This window comes from Salmo salar, chromosome 05 (genome assembly GCF_965601325.2).
Source record: "Salmo salar chromosome 05, fSalSal1, whole genome shotgun sequence".
Taxonomy (NCBI): domain Eukaryota; kingdom Metazoa; phylum Chordata; class Actinopteri; order Salmoniformes; family Salmonidae; genus Salmo; species Salmo salar.
The window spans coordinates 56,099,632-56,115,060 of NC_138295.1; the positions used below are offsets into that span (position 1 = coordinate 56,099,632).

General features: G+C 43.8%; 1 protein-coding gene across 1 annotated transcript; it reads right to left on the reverse strand.

The window, feature by feature from the left end:
* Positions 1–328: 328 nt before the first annotated feature.
* Positions 329–3,970, reverse strand: LOC106605139 (cannabinoid receptor 2). The gene has a single exon (XM_014200489.3). The coding sequence runs from the start codon at positions 3,941–3,943 to the stop codon at positions 2,876–2,878; it is 1,068 nt and encodes a 355-aa protein (XP_014055964.3). The 5' UTR covers positions 3,944–3,970; the 3' UTR covers positions 329–2,875.
* Positions 3,971–15,429: the final 11,459 nt, after the last annotated feature.

A 15,429-nucleotide genomic window follows, 5' to 3' on the forward strand; every position in this document is an offset into this window, starting at 1 on the left:
GACCTCCCTACAACGCCTGGGTATGCTCCTGATGAGGTGGCGGATGGTCTCCTGAGGGATCTCCTCCCAGACCTGGACTAAAGCATCCGCCAACTCCTGGACAGTCTGTGGTGCAACGTGGCGTTGGTGGATGGAGCGAGACATGATGTCCCAGATGTGCTCAATTGGATTCAGGTCTGGGGAACGGGCGGGCCAGTCCATAGCATCAATGCCTTCCTCTTGCAGGAACTGCTGACACACTCCAGCCACATGAGGTCTAGCATTGTCTTGCATTAGGAGGAACCCAGGGCCAACCGCACCAGCATATGGTCTCACAAGGGGTCTGAGGATCTCATCTCGGTACCTAATGGCAGTCAGGCTACCTCTGGCGAGCACATGGAGGGCTGTGCGGCCCCCCAAAGAAATGCCACCCCACACCATGACTGACCCACCGCCAAACCGGTCATGCTGGAGGATGTTGCAGGCAGCAGAACATTCTCCACGGCGTCTCCAGACTCTGTCACGTCTGTCACGTGCTCAGTGTGAACCTGCTTTCATCTGTGAAGAGCACAGGGCGCCAGTGGCGAATTTGCCAATCTTGGTGTTCTCTGGCAAATGTCAAACGTCCTGCACGGTGTTGGGCTGTAAGCACAACCCCCACCTGTGGCTGTTGGGCCCTCATACCACCCCCATGGAGTCTGTTTCTGACCGTTTGAGCAGACACATGCACATTTGTGGCCTGCTCGAGGTCATTTTGCAGGGCTCTGGCAGTGCTTCTCCTGCTCCTCCTTGCACAAAGGCGGAGATAGCGGTCCTGCTGCTGGGTTGTTTCACTCCTACGGCCTCCTCCACGTCTCCTGATGTACTGGCCTGTCTCCTGGTAGCGCCTCCATGCTCTGGACACTACGCTGACAGACACAGCAAACCTTCTTGCCACAGCTTGCATTCATGTGCCATCCTGGATGAGCTGCAATACCTGAGCCACTTGTGTGGGTTGTAGACTCCGTCTCATGCTACCACTAGAGTGAAAGCACCGCCAGCATTCAAAAGTGACCAAAACATCAGCCAGGAAGCATAGGAACTGAGAAGTGGTCTGTGGTCCCCACCTGCAGAACCACTCCTTTATTGGGGGTGTCTTGCTAATTGCCAGACTAGTACCCCCGCACATTGACTCGTTTTAACTCTTTCTTGTTATTCATTATTCACTGTTTATTTATTCCTCATATCACTATTTCTATTTTTTTCTTTAACTCTGTATTGTTGGAAAAGGACCCGTGGGTAAGCATTTCACTGTTAGTCTACACCTGTTGTTTAAGAAGCATGTGACAAATAAAATGTTATTTTGATAACAAGACAAAACATCTACCTTTGTGTTTGATTGTTTTGTGATCGATCTACTAAAATGACTTGTGAACTATATTTGCTATTTATAGTGTTCTATAGAAAAGAATGTTCTAGTCTCTGTGTTGTGCGACTCTCTATCTTTCTAAACTGTGCCCCACTTATCTCGACCAGTGGCGTAGCCAGAAATCTGTTGTTGGTTGGGCCTGTAGAAACTTGTCTGGGCCCCCAATTTTATTTTACACATTTTGCCATAGAGTAGAGGGGAAAATGTGCAGTTTTTTAGCTCATCTCATGCTATTCTACACATTTTGCCTTAAGGCTGAGAGAAAATGTAGGATTTTTAATGCTATTTAAAGCTAAAATATAGGTGTGTAGAATGTGATAAAGGCAGTGGCAGTTCTAGACCATTTCAACTGGGGGGGCCCAAGATGGGGCCAGTTGTACTGTTAGAGGGGCCAGTTACATTAGACGTTATTGTTGTCATATCGTTTTCTTCACTGCATTGCAGGCATTAGCAGGCAAAAGACCATGTTCATAATCATCATCGTTGCCACTGTCTAATAACGGATGTAAAAAAAGAAGATAGCAAAAATGTATGTAAAAATTATTTCATACTCCACATTTAGGGGGGCCACAAGGGGGTCCAAAATTGTTGTCACAGGGGCACTGTCCCCCCCAGAACCGCTAGTGGATAAAAGTGCTGGATTTTGAGCTGTCTTGTTTGCTAAATTAACAAATGAAATAGGTAGTGTCATGGTGCGTATAGCCATAGAAGCACAGTGACATATGCCTCAATGCAGTCAAATTTGTTGCTCATTGGGGGCGTGGCTTTCAGTTAGTTATTTTTGGCAAGTGATGTCATTCCAGGTCATCTGTTTTGTTATATTTAATCAAATCTGACTAACCCAGTGCACTGCTTGCTATGAATTCTGATAGTGTTTGCATAAAAGACAAATAATATTCCATTTGGAACACTTACAATTAAAGAGCATAAAGAAAATATTAAAATAAATAATACAAAATCTGAGTGGATCTCTTTTTTTTCTGAGTGGACCCACCCAGGCTCAGCCTTGCCTACGCCTCTGATCTCGACACTGCTTGCAGTCACATGTGGAAGACACTGTTTACAATCCACAGGGCCTCTGTTCAGGACAGGTATATATGTGCAGATGGGAACCCGACAGGATCCTCTTCTGGACGCTAAAGGACAAACACTCAAGCTAAAACAAGCACACATAGCTATCTACATTTGCACTGCCAACACCACCAGTGCTGTTGTTTTCCCAAAGATGTTAATTTGGGATAATTCCCCTAATTTCTACTGGTTTGTAAAAATCCACTTACCCTGCTGCTATTATCTCGGAGTGACTTGGCTTGTAGGTGGGTCAACACAATTTATGGTAACATGGTCTATATCTTTGCTTTAGTCTCTGTTATCACAGTTAATTTTAGAGACATTACCTCCTTATCGCTATGAACACAACAGAAGAAACACAAGTTCACAACACTCCACTACAATAACCCTGATATACAGTAAGCCTCTCACCCCTTCTCATTTTCCAGTCATGTCCAGCTGCTGCTTGCCAACCATTTCTGAGACTGTGTTCGGTTGGCAGCTAACGAGTCTGGGCGCCTCACTCTCGGAGTGCGCGCTACAGCTGTTGCCCTCGCCTAAGGGAAGGGTAGTGGTCGAGTCTCCCCCTACGTGCCTCTGGCAGCACCCCAGCCCCTCACTCAGGCCCTCCAACAGCCGCATCAGTGCCACCCTCAGCTCCCGGCAGCGCAGGGCATACAGCAGTGGGTTGACGGCTGAGTTGACCAGGCACATGGTGCTGCAGAAAGCAAAGGCTCGCTGCTGGGCGTGTGTGAGCTGCACCGAGACATCTGCCAGCATGAAGGACAGGGTCGGCAGCCAACAGCCCACCATGATGAGCAGAATCAGGCCCAGGGTACGTGCCAATCGGATGTCCAGCCGCATGCGGGCCTGACCACCGGTAGGTGCCCCCTGGAGGCCCGTCATGGAGGCCTCATGCCGATTGGCCCTCCACAGGATCAGGGCGTAGGCTCCCAGGATGAGTGACAGCAGCACCAGGATGAAGCTGACCCAGCAGGCCAGGTAGCGGTGGTCGATGTATGGGAAGAGCCACGAGCAGGGCGGGCTGAGCCCTGTGGGGCACCTCCAGCCCATCAGAGGGAGGAAGGAGATGAGGATGGTGGCGCTCCACAGGGCAAGGATAGCCAACAGGGCCCTGCGGCGCGTCAACACCACTTTATAACTCGACGCCTGATGTATACACAGATAGCGGTCCAGAGCAGTCAGCAGAAGACTACCCACCGAGCCGGTGAAAGCCATCGTCACCCCACCCAGCTTGAAGAGGTAGGCGATGGGGCCGTCAAGACGGTGGAACAGGTGGAAGTCCAGGAAGCTGGTGGTGAAGAAGCAGCTGGCAAAGACGTCGGCCAGGGCCAGGCTGCCGATGAAGAGGTAGGAGGGGCGCTGGCGCAGGGCGGCCGTAGCGGCGATCACACCCAGGACCAAAGCATTCTCCAGGAAAGTGAAGGGTCCGGCCAGGAAACAGATGGAGCCGATGGCTGTCTTCTCTGCCTCGAACAGAACCATATAGCACTTCAGGTCCGCACAGGACCGGTTGACTGTTGACACAGGAACATAATTCAGACATCAGTGATTGGCTTATGTTGTATAGCAGTCAATGTCAACTCACATTACCAATCATTATCATCCTTATATTTCATGTGTCTCTATTACAAAGTTATTCTATTTAAAATATGACATTAATATTCTAATATACATACCCAGAGGTGATGTGGGGGTGCTGCCATTGTCTTTGGACATCATGGCCCCTACAGAGGACCCTACAGGCTCATCCCATCCATCCATCTCTTACAGGTCAGGGGTTAGCGCTGAGATCTACTTAGAGGGGAAATGTATGAACATTGTTCTCATACTGTACACACCCATAGAAATGCAGATGGGCCACAAGTCATCAGACAGTACCAAATCTGACCACTGGATGGAGACATTATCTCTGATTGGTTAAACAGAATTTCCTGAATGGTGCATCTCAAATTGTACTTCCTTGACTTTTCGCATTGCCGTTCCTCGCTTCCTTCTCAAAATGCATCGGAGGAGACTGTCCAAGGGGAGGAACCTCTGATCTTTTCCTCCAATGCGTTGTGAGAAGGAGTTGCCTCCTAATTGCCTCCTTCCTGAATCCTTTCAGGGTCTCTTTATGGTGAAAATGTGCTAATAAATGGCTTGTGAATGTGTTTAATTCAAAACCAATTATTGTCCTATTTTTTTTTTGCGTTTATATTTTTTTCTCTGCTGTAAATAGGCAGAGTATTGTTTTGAAGTGATGAAACAGGTCCCTGTGTTCAAATATATTCCTATTAGCAGAAAATTAAATCTACCAAAAACAAGCTTCAGACATTCTGCGGAAAACACAACCATTAAACACGGGGACCTGTTTTATCACCTCAAAGCAATACTCTGTCTATTTACAGCAGAGAAAAATCCATCCCTTCTAGGCCACCTCAAGAGGCACGGTAAAAACAAACACATCATCAATAGACATAAAGCTACCTCCAGATCTCTCTCACTTTGACCTTGAGGCTCTCACTTTTCAAGCTCAACAGTTTCCCGTGTGTATCAAGAATGGTCCCCCAAAGGACATCCAGCCAACTTGACACAATTGTGGGAAGCATTGGGCCAGCATCCCTAGGGAACGCTTTTGACACCTTGTAGAGTCCATGCCCCTACGAATTGAGGCTGTTCTGAGGGCAAAAGGGGGTGCAACTCAATATTAGGACGGTGTTCCTAATGTGTTGTACACTCAGTGTATGTCTCTCTATATATGCGTGGGAATACTTACGAGCATATTTCCAAGATTGAAATTACTTTGAGCTGATTTCCTAGTGATTTTACGAGTCAACATCTAAATATTGCTCCCAGCGTTGATCAAAGCTCAGAACGCTTATATTCTTGATCTGACTGAGTTCTAATCGCGCTTGCCTCTATGAGAACAAGTGGAATCAGATTTGCCTGCGTCACCCCGGATTTGCCTCCCTGGACGTGAAACAAACTACCCCAGCTCGCAGTCGGCTCAATAGGCAACTAGTCTAGAGATGCTGCTGACGTTGTGCAAACTCACTGCACACCCCTCTACTCCTCAATGCAGAAGTGCAGAATAGATCATTTGTCTCCTGTGTACACACTTTCGTCTCCTGAATACAAACCAAATAAACTTATAAGTCTACATGCTCCCTTGAGAACCTTTAGGATCTCGAAATGAAGTCAGTCGGCGCTCTTAAGTTGAGCCAGATGAAGTGTGATGAAATGGGCCTACCTGCGGCGACAGGTGTGGTAGAGACTTCCAACGTTTGCTATGTGAATCCTGCCGGAGATGATTTTGGACCGGTAAGAGTGAGATTTTTGGAAAGAGTGGATTCCTGCTTTTTGGCCGTTGTGTCAAGCTGGGTAAAGGACAAACTGGGAATGGTTAGAACTGTGAAAGTTTTGAGAAGTGGAATTATTTTCTTTTTTGTGCATCCTCTGCCTAGTGGAAGCTGGCGCTTTGCGTCACACGACTCAGGGCTCAACCTGTGTAGTGCTTTGCTCTCTGGAGCAGGGTGCCGCTAAAAGGAGTGATCAGTGGGGTAGCGTTGATTGTAGAGGTGGATCAAATGAAAAATAATATTCCTGGTGTTTGTGACACTCGCCTTTTGGCGAGACTGAGAATACCTTGTCGGTCTTGTTGAGCTTTGACACAGAGGTTAAGTTATATTTGCTATTCTGTGAGGGCCTATATTACGAACCCGCTACAGTGATTTAGGTGCCAATAATTTGGACATGTTGCAGCAGTGTGTAGAAGGGAGTTCCCACGATGTGAGAAATGTTTAGGAGGACATAGTCAGAGGAAGTGTACAATTGGGATAGAGAAAACACTGTGTGACAACTGTGGGGGTGTCCATGCAGCAGGTGATCCAAAGTGCCCTGTGTAAGAGAGACAGGTTGAGATTGCCAGCGTTACAGTGAGACAGAAAGTTTCCTATGCTGTGGCAGTGAAGAGAGTAGAGGATAGCTTAAGGGTGAGTGACTCGACTGGCAGCCCCCCAGTGAATAGGCCTGAAGAGAGGGATCCAGAGAGGATGAGTAAGGTTGGATTTCTTGCGTTTATAGCCATAGTGATCAACTGCACTGAGCTGATGAAGACAGATCTAGTAGTTACAGCAGCAGAGAAATATTTGGGTGAAAGATTTTCAAGCGGAAGATCTACAGGAGGTTGTGAGAGAAGGGGTTCCATCCTCCCAGGCCAATGTCCTGGTGTACGATCGTTTAGGGGATAGTGTATAGGTGCAGGGTTAGATGGGGGGTGTAATTTAAATGTGCAATCCGCACTCCGACCTGCAAAAGGCAGGAATTCGCAACACAGCATCTAGTCTGCCAGAAAGCCACACAAAGAAGAAAACGCTGTTTGCGAGACGCCGGACAAAAGGCAATTTTGTCAATTTGACCCTCCCGCTACTACTGCCGTGTCTACAAACAAAAACCGACTCTTGAAGAATGAGTGCACAACTGGTAAATAGGCACTTATAGATACAATATACAGTTCATTCGGAAAGTATTCAGACCCAATGACTTTTTCCACACTTTGCTACGTTACAGCCTTATTCTAAAATTGATTAATTGATTTTCCCTAAATCAATCTACACACAAAATACCCCATAATGACAAAGCAAATACAAGTTAAGACATTTTTTCTAATTTATAATACCAAAAAAACTATCACATTTACATAAGTATTCAGATTAATTGATCCGTACTTTGTTGAAGCACCTTTGGCAGTGATTACAGCCTTCTTAGGTATGACATTACTAGCTTGGCAAATTTGTATTTGTGGAGTTTCTCCCATTCTTCTCTGCAGATCCTCTCAAGCTCAGTCAGGTTGAATGGGGAGTGTCGCTGCACAGCTATTTTCAGGTCTCTCCAGAGATGTTCGATCAGGTTCAAGTCCGGGCTCTGCTGGGCCACTCAAAGACATTCAAAGCCACTCCTGCGTGTTCTTGGCTGTGTGCTTTGCGTCGTTGTACTTGTTGGAAGGTGAACCTTCACCCCAGTCTGAGGTCCTGAGCACTCTGGAGAAGGTATTCATCAAGCATCTCTCTGCACTTTGCTCTGTTAATCTTTCCCTCGATCCTAACGAATCTCCCATTCCCCGCCGCTGAAAAACATCCCCAAAGCATGATGCTGTCACCACCATGCTTCACTGTAGAGATGTGGGCCACGTTTCCTCCAGACATGAAGCTTGGCATTCACACCAAAGAGTTCAATCTTGGTTTCATTAGACCAAATAATCTCGTTTCATTAGCTGCCTTTTGGCAAACTCCAAGCAGGCTGTCATGTGCCTTTTACTAAGGAGTGGTTTCCATCTGGCCACTCTACCATAAAGGCCTGATTGGTGGAGTGCTGCAGAGATGGTTGTCTTTCTGGAAGGTTCTCCCATCTCCACAAAGGAACTCTGGAGCTCTGTCAGAGTGACCATCAGGTTCTTGGTCACCTCCCTGACCATGGTCGTTCTCCCCCAATTGCTCAGTTTGGCCGGGAGGCTAGCTCTAGGAAGAGTCTTGGTGGTTCCAAACTGATGGAGGCCACTGTGTTCTTGGGGACCTTCAATGCTGCAGAAATATTTTGGTACCCTTCCCCAGATCTGTTCCTCGACACAATCCTGTCGCAGAGTTCCACGGACAATTCCTTCGACCTCATGGATTGGTTTTTGCTCTGACATGCACTGTCAACTGTGGGACCTTTAAATAGACAGGTGTGTGCCTTTCCAAATCATGTCCAATCAATTAAATTTACCACAGGTGGACTCCAAGTTGTAGAAACATCTCAAGGATGATCAATGGAATCAGGATGCACCTGAGCTCAATTTCGAATCTCATAGCAAAGGGGCTGAATACCTCTGTAAATAAGGTATTTCTGTTTTCATTTTTAATTCATGAGCAAAAAATTCTAAAAACCTGTTTTTGCTTTGTCATTAAAGTGTGTGTGTGTGTAGATTGATAAGGAATGTTTTTATTTAATCCATTTTAGAATAAGGCTGTAACGTAACAAAATGTGGAAAAAGTCAAGGGGTCTGAATACTTTCCGAACGCACTGTATATACAAAAGTATTTGGATACCCCTTCAAATTAGTGGATTCCGCTATATCAGCCACACCAGTAGCTGATAGGTGTATAAAATCGAGCACTCACCCATGCAATCTCCATAGACAAACAGTGGCAGTAGAATGGCCTTACTGAAGAACTCAGTGACTTTCAAAGTGGCACCGTTCCAACAAGTCAGTTCGTCAAATTTTTGCCCTGCTGGAGCTGCCCCGGTCATTTGTAAGTGCTGTTATTGTGAAGTGGAAACGTCTAGGAGCAACAACAGTTCAGCCGTGAAGTGGTAGGCCTCACAAGCACACACAACTGTACCGCCGAGTGCTGAAGCTCGTAGCGCGTAAAAAATCATCTGTCCTCGGTTGCAACACTCACTACCAAGTTCTAAACTGCCTCTGGAAGCAATGTCAGCACAAGAACTGTTCGTCGGGAGCTTCATGAATTTGGATTCCATGTTCGAGCAGCCGCACACAAGCCTAAGATCACCATGCACAATGTCAAGCGTCGGCTGGAGTTGTGTGAAGCTCGCCGCCATTGGATTCTGGAGCAGTGGAAATGTCTTCTCTGGAGTGATGGATCACGCTTCATCATATGGCAGTGCGACGGACAAATCTGGGTTTGGCGGATGCTAGGAGAACGCTACCTGTCCCAATGTATAGTGCCAACTGTAAAGTTTGGTGGAGGAGGAATAATGGTTTTGGGCTGTTTTTCATGTTTTGGGCTAGGACCCAAAGTTCCAGTGAAGGGAAGTCTTAAAGCTACAGCATACAATGACATTCTAGACTATTCTGTGCTTCCAACTTTGTGGCAACAGTTTGGGAAGGCCCTTTCCTGTTTCAGCATGACAATGCCCCCATGCACAAAGCGAGATCCATACAGAAATGGGTTGTCGAGATCAGTGTGGAAGAATTTGACTGGCCTGCACAGAACCATGACCTCAACCCCATCAAACACCTTTGGGATGAATTGGAACGCCGTCTGCAAGACACGCCTAATCACCCAAAATCAGTGCCTGACCTCACTAATGCTCTTGTGACTGAATGGAAGCAAGTCCCAGCAGTAATGTTCCAAATTCTAGTGGAAAGCCTTCCCAGAAAAGTGGAGGCTGTTATAGCAGCAAAGGGGGGACCAACTTCATATTAATGCCCATGATTTTGGAATGAGATGTTCGACGAGCAGGTGTCCACATACTTTTGGTAATGTAATGTATGTCAGTCAGCTGGCTATCTGCCGGCAGAGACTTCTATTGCAGTAACGTTAAATGGCTCTGGTTAGAACTACTTAGCTGGCTATAAGGATGAAGTAAGAAGCTAACATTAAATGGAGCCTACCTCAACAGGAGCAAAAAATATGCTACTAAGTTCTCATAATCACCTTGCTTTACAGAGAGTAGGCTACTGAGACAGACAGTAATGTGGCGCTCAGTGGTGAGGTTGAGTCGGGCTGCAATGCATGCAGGACGAAGCAGAGAGAGTGGTTAATACGGTTGTTCCCAAACTTGGGGTCGGGCCCCATGTGGGGTCCCCTGAGAAAATCTGTACTAATCTTCTCAAACAAGTTAGGAACTGAAAAAAACAAGATGTTTCAATATGAACGTCTCCACATAGTATATCTTCCCACATAGGCCTAGGCATACATTACAATGCAATCAAAATGCAAACAATACAGTTTTAAATATGTAATACTTTTTCCTTCGTCACTGATGCTACGTGTCAGTGTAAATCATTTCTTATATTTACCCTATTTTAGGGGGTATAACGTTACAATTGCATAGGTAATAGGCTGTGTGGGTTTTTTTAATCGTTTTTTTATGTTAGCGGGTAGATCAGCTTTAATGTTACAGATAGACTGTGACTTCTGTCAATATAATTGTCTGAATCATTTCCAATCCCCCATATACAGTGCATTCAGAAAGTATTCAGGCCCCTTCACTTTTTCCACATTTTGTTACGTCCCAGCCTTATTCTAAAATGTATTTCAATATTTTTTTCCCCTCATTAATCTACACACAATACCCCATAATGCCAAAGCGAAAGCATATTTGTTTTTTGCAAATTTATAACATTTTAAAACAGAAATACCCCCCTAACCCTACCACCCCTCCCCTAACTGGAGTAAACTCATGGACAACAATACTTAAGCTTCCACTTCCAGCTTATACATACTACAAACATTTCACAGACAGTATATTTTTTTATTTTTTACATTTTATCAGTTATCTTTTGTTTGTTTTTAGTCCCAGCCTTCAGCTACCCTCTACCCCTCCCATCTATCTCTGAAGACCATCTAGTTTTGATTTCCAGCTGCCATATATTTTTACACTGTGCTGTGATGTTTCACAAAAGTTATGAACCTTTCTATTCTCATAGTTTCCACAGATTATACATTAAAGATAATCATCTTTGCTAAGAATATTATTATGTTATTGATTGATTGACTATGACTCATCAAATCACCTAGCAGTGCTATTTTCAGAGTTGGCTCTAAGTAAATGTTGGATTTGTGTTTTTTGTATATCGACTTAGGTGAATGAACCTACAGCAGCAAAGGTGATAATGGCTGGGTTCATTTATTTGTTTTTTCTGTTCTCCAAATAGGCTTTTAAAGTTTTTAAATTGTATAGAAATGCAGTCAATGAGCTTCAACTTTCAAAAATGACCTCACTAAAACTCAAACTGTAGTTACGGCCCTGCTGTCTCTATAGAAATAGGACATTCATAACCAGACAAATAGGTCACTTTTCTTCAGCATTGCACCAGTGCCCCACTTTTTGCTTACATCTGGTTTTCATTTTATCTGGTTCTGAATGATCATTATTATTTTTTCATCACAAATATCTGCTTTATGAAAGTATATTTTGGAATATCGGGACTGGAGAAATAGGAAGTAAATTACTTTTCACAGAGAACCTTATTGACTTTAGTGACAATATTTCTAAATCTGCTTGAGGGAGATGACGGCTGAGTATATGCACTCTGCTTATTACACCACCCCAGGCTTCCTCTCTCCTCCGTGTGGACCTGAAATATTTTTTTGATTGGCAGGTCACAGTAGGCTACTTTTCTGTCCTTTGAAGGTAGTTGGACCACTCATACATATCTTAATTAATGCAAAGTACACAAACCTATTACTGAGTAAGGACTCATGGGTAATATCTTACATTTACAGTATGACCACAGAGACATTTCAACAAATGTTAAAACATACTGTGTCAACTGAGTTGTGATACTGCAACAAGGCAAGAAGACTTTCACAGACTGGTGCGTTTTAAACAGTCACTTTAAAACATGCAATGAGGTACCAATTCATAAATGCTATTAAGAAAATAACACATGGGTCACAGACTGATCTGGGTCACAGACTGAAAATCAGACAGCATCATCTAACATCTAAATGCATGCAAAATCCTAAGGAGAGCATGCTTTGTGCTTCAGAACCTAACAATCATGCGCTCACGTTCAGCATTTCCCTCATAACAGGTTTCAAACAGATTGTGCAAATAATTATTTGCTCTATGATGCTCAGAAACCAGAAGGTAATGTTTCTGCCCTGTATGGGGTGGACTGTATCTTAGTATAAAATAATACAAGAATAAAGGCAGGTGCTTACCTTGTGTGGATGCTTTTCTGTCAGTTCTGTTGTGGTGTAGGAAGAAAACAGACCAAACTGATGACCTCAGCTACAGCGCCACAGAGTTCCATCTAACTCCACTCCCCAGAACCAGTCGGTGACTGAGTGAGGGAGAGCGAGAGAGAGAGAGAGAGAGAGAGCGAGACTGATGTCTGACCATTTGCAGTATCTGAAGTACTAACATGTTCATGCTTTCTGTGTTTTGGGCTCAATGTAATGGCTGGAATGGAATCAATGGAACAGTATCAAATACATCAAACATATGGAAAACACATGTTTGACTCCGTTCTATTTATTCCATACCAGCCTGTCCTCCTATAACTCCTCCCACCAGCCTCTACTGGCCCACAGAAACATTGGCATAAGTGTCTGCACAAATGTTGAAACATACTGTGCCAACTAAGTTGTGACACTGCAACAAGGCAATACAATTTTCACAGACATATATGTTCTAAACAGTCACTTTAAAACATGCAACGAGGTACCAATTCATAAATGCTATTAAAAAAATAACACATGGGTCACAGACTAAAAATCAGACAGCATCATTCTAACCCCTATATACAGTGCATTCTGAAAGTATTCAGACCCCTTGACTTTTTACACATTTTGTTATGTTACAGCCTTATTCTAAAATTGATTAAATTGTTTTTTTCCCTCACCAATCTATACACAATACCCCATAATGACAAAGCAAAAATAGTTTTTTAGACATTTTTGAAAATGTATTAAAAATAAAGTGAAATATGACATTTACATAAGTACTCAGTACTTTGTTGAAGCACATTCGGCAGTGATTAGAGCCTTGAATCTTCTTGGGTATGACGCTAAAAGCGTATTTGGGGAGTTTCTCCCATTCTTCTCTGCAGATCCTCTCAAGCTCATTGGATGGGGAGCGTCACTGCACAGCTATTTTCAGGTCTCTCCAGAGATGTTTGATCGGGTTCAAGTCCGGGTTCTGGCTGGGCCACTCAAGGACATTCAGAGACTTGTCCCGAAGCCACTCCTGTTGTCTTGTTTATCCATGTTTACGTTTACAAATTCTACACGTTCTGAAGTCGTACAGGTCATGATTAAAGGTCATAAGAGATTATTTATTTCAGGGCGGGCCATCACTCTGTAATGTCCTAAATAATGTCCTCCTAACACATACAATACTCCATATAAATGGAGAGGTTGGCTAACCCCCATCTCTCCACCCTCACCTTTCCATTTCTCCAATATATTTATACATTTATTCATTTCCCCAATGTGCAGTAAAAGAGAGACCATTTGCAGTCCCTGAAGTACTAACATGTTCATGCTTTCTGCCTTTTGTCAATTCCATTTGCGCATTAAGTGTTAAAATTGTGCCTTGGGAGGAGACAGAGCACTCACTGTGAGAGTGGGCTGTGTTTCAGGATGTGTGAAGAAACAAGGTTAAAGAACAGAAAAGACCGAGACTGTGACCTCTGGCTACCCATAAACCAGCCAATAGTGATGCAGAAATTGCCTGTTAAGTGCAATGAAATATTGTGTTTACTCCACAGGGGTTGATAATGATAACCTTTTCACTGATTCTAAAGTACTGAAGCTTTTATTAAGTATGGTACCATTGTTTTTTTATACAACTGAGAGCTCAAAACTCCAATTGAATATGATCTGTTCTTTATTCTCTTCCCTTATGGCATGATTGTGTCAAGGTTCCCCTCATTGTGCAAAAGTTGTATTCACTGCATATTGCTCAATACAGAAATTATTTTCACAGTGACACCGAGTTTTTGCTATGACAACCTTATATAAATTATGGCCATGCACGATGAGACAACCAGGATGTAATGTTGTTTTTACGCAAGAGGGGGCGACAATAACAACCAGTGAGTGAAGAAAAACTATGTCTGCAAAAACTACTATACCTATTGGAGTAACTCAAGAATGGTAAAAGTTTGTAGGGGAAGTGGTATGATTGAGGCGAGCAGGAGTTTGTTGCGTAGAAATAATAAATTAGAGAAATCCCACAGGGAAGAAAATTACAATACTTTATTAGCCTATCTAAATTAAGAAACTGTAATTTAGGACATATTAAATCCAAAATATGTTAATATATTCTAATCAGGTTATAAGACCTAATTTACCCATAGGCAATCTGAAATAATTCATGTTTTACTATTTTAGCTTTACAACACACATAGAAGAATGTTATACAATATATTGAACACATTTGGACTGAAAAAGATGGCCTGGTCCGGCATTGGCCCACTCACAAGAGTTGACCGTGTCTGATGTAAAGGCAGTATACTATCCTCCTCTTCACTGTCCTGTCAGTGACCTGACCGATTTGGCTGGGCAGAGGGAGGAAATCTGATTACAAGCAGGCAGCTAGGCTCCTCCACTTTTTCATTTCTGGCATTGTCTCAACAGGTGCACAAGCTCAGCATTTGGCACCTACTATACCTTTTATGGTTATTCATTGAATGATTTTAAATGTTATACAGTAAGTGAAATAAACAGTCTCCCAACCCAGAACCAAATACAAAAAGTATCTTCTCCTTATACATTCAATGAGAAAGAGCTTCAGGCCAGGTTTCATATTTTTATGGCCATAATGTTGAGTGCTGTCTCCTCAAGATCACATTTCCTTCCCATCTCCCACCGCTTCACTTAAAGATAGAAAAAAAGGCACTGATATGACCCCTCACTTAAAGTGTAGTCTGACTGTGTCCTATTCCCTCCTTTCAGATTAATGGAACAAAGTCAAAGTCATTGTATTACAGTTGATAATTTGTTTACAGAAGATTACCTAATCTAAAATGCAATTGCAACAGCCTGTTGGTTTTCCTTTCAGCTCTTTGTATGCATCACTCAACAATACATTTGCAGTCATCATTAATTCTACACAAACACACCCAACCTCTTGCCCAAAATAGGGTGAGTGTGAGAGGGATAGCCTGTGTTCCCATGACAGAAGACTTTGACAACGTGGGTTATGTGACATCCTGCGTGTACCTCCTCTATACTCCTGTGTGACCAAGAAGAGCCTCCCAATGACCTAAATACCATACATAGCTTCTGGCCTGAGGAGGCCCAACCCTTGCAAGGACTTGTCACAGGGGTGTGTAGTACACACTGGGTAATCAGTCAAGGTGTACGGCTTGATAGACTGGTAAAATGTTGCAACAACCCTCTTTTACAGTGAGATACACAGATGAGTGTTAGACGTTGGTGAGCACATTTGGAATTCATCCCTTGTAACCATTATACAATTGTTTTGTCCCGTAGACTTGGACCTGCTATAAATATTTAACACGTAACCCG

What these genes read in the sequence shown, in the direction of transcription:
- LOC106605139 (XM_014200489.3), bottom strand. Translation starts at nt 3,943, where the DNA reads ATGGTTCTGTTCGAGGCAGAGAAGACAGCCATCGGCTCCATCTGTTTC.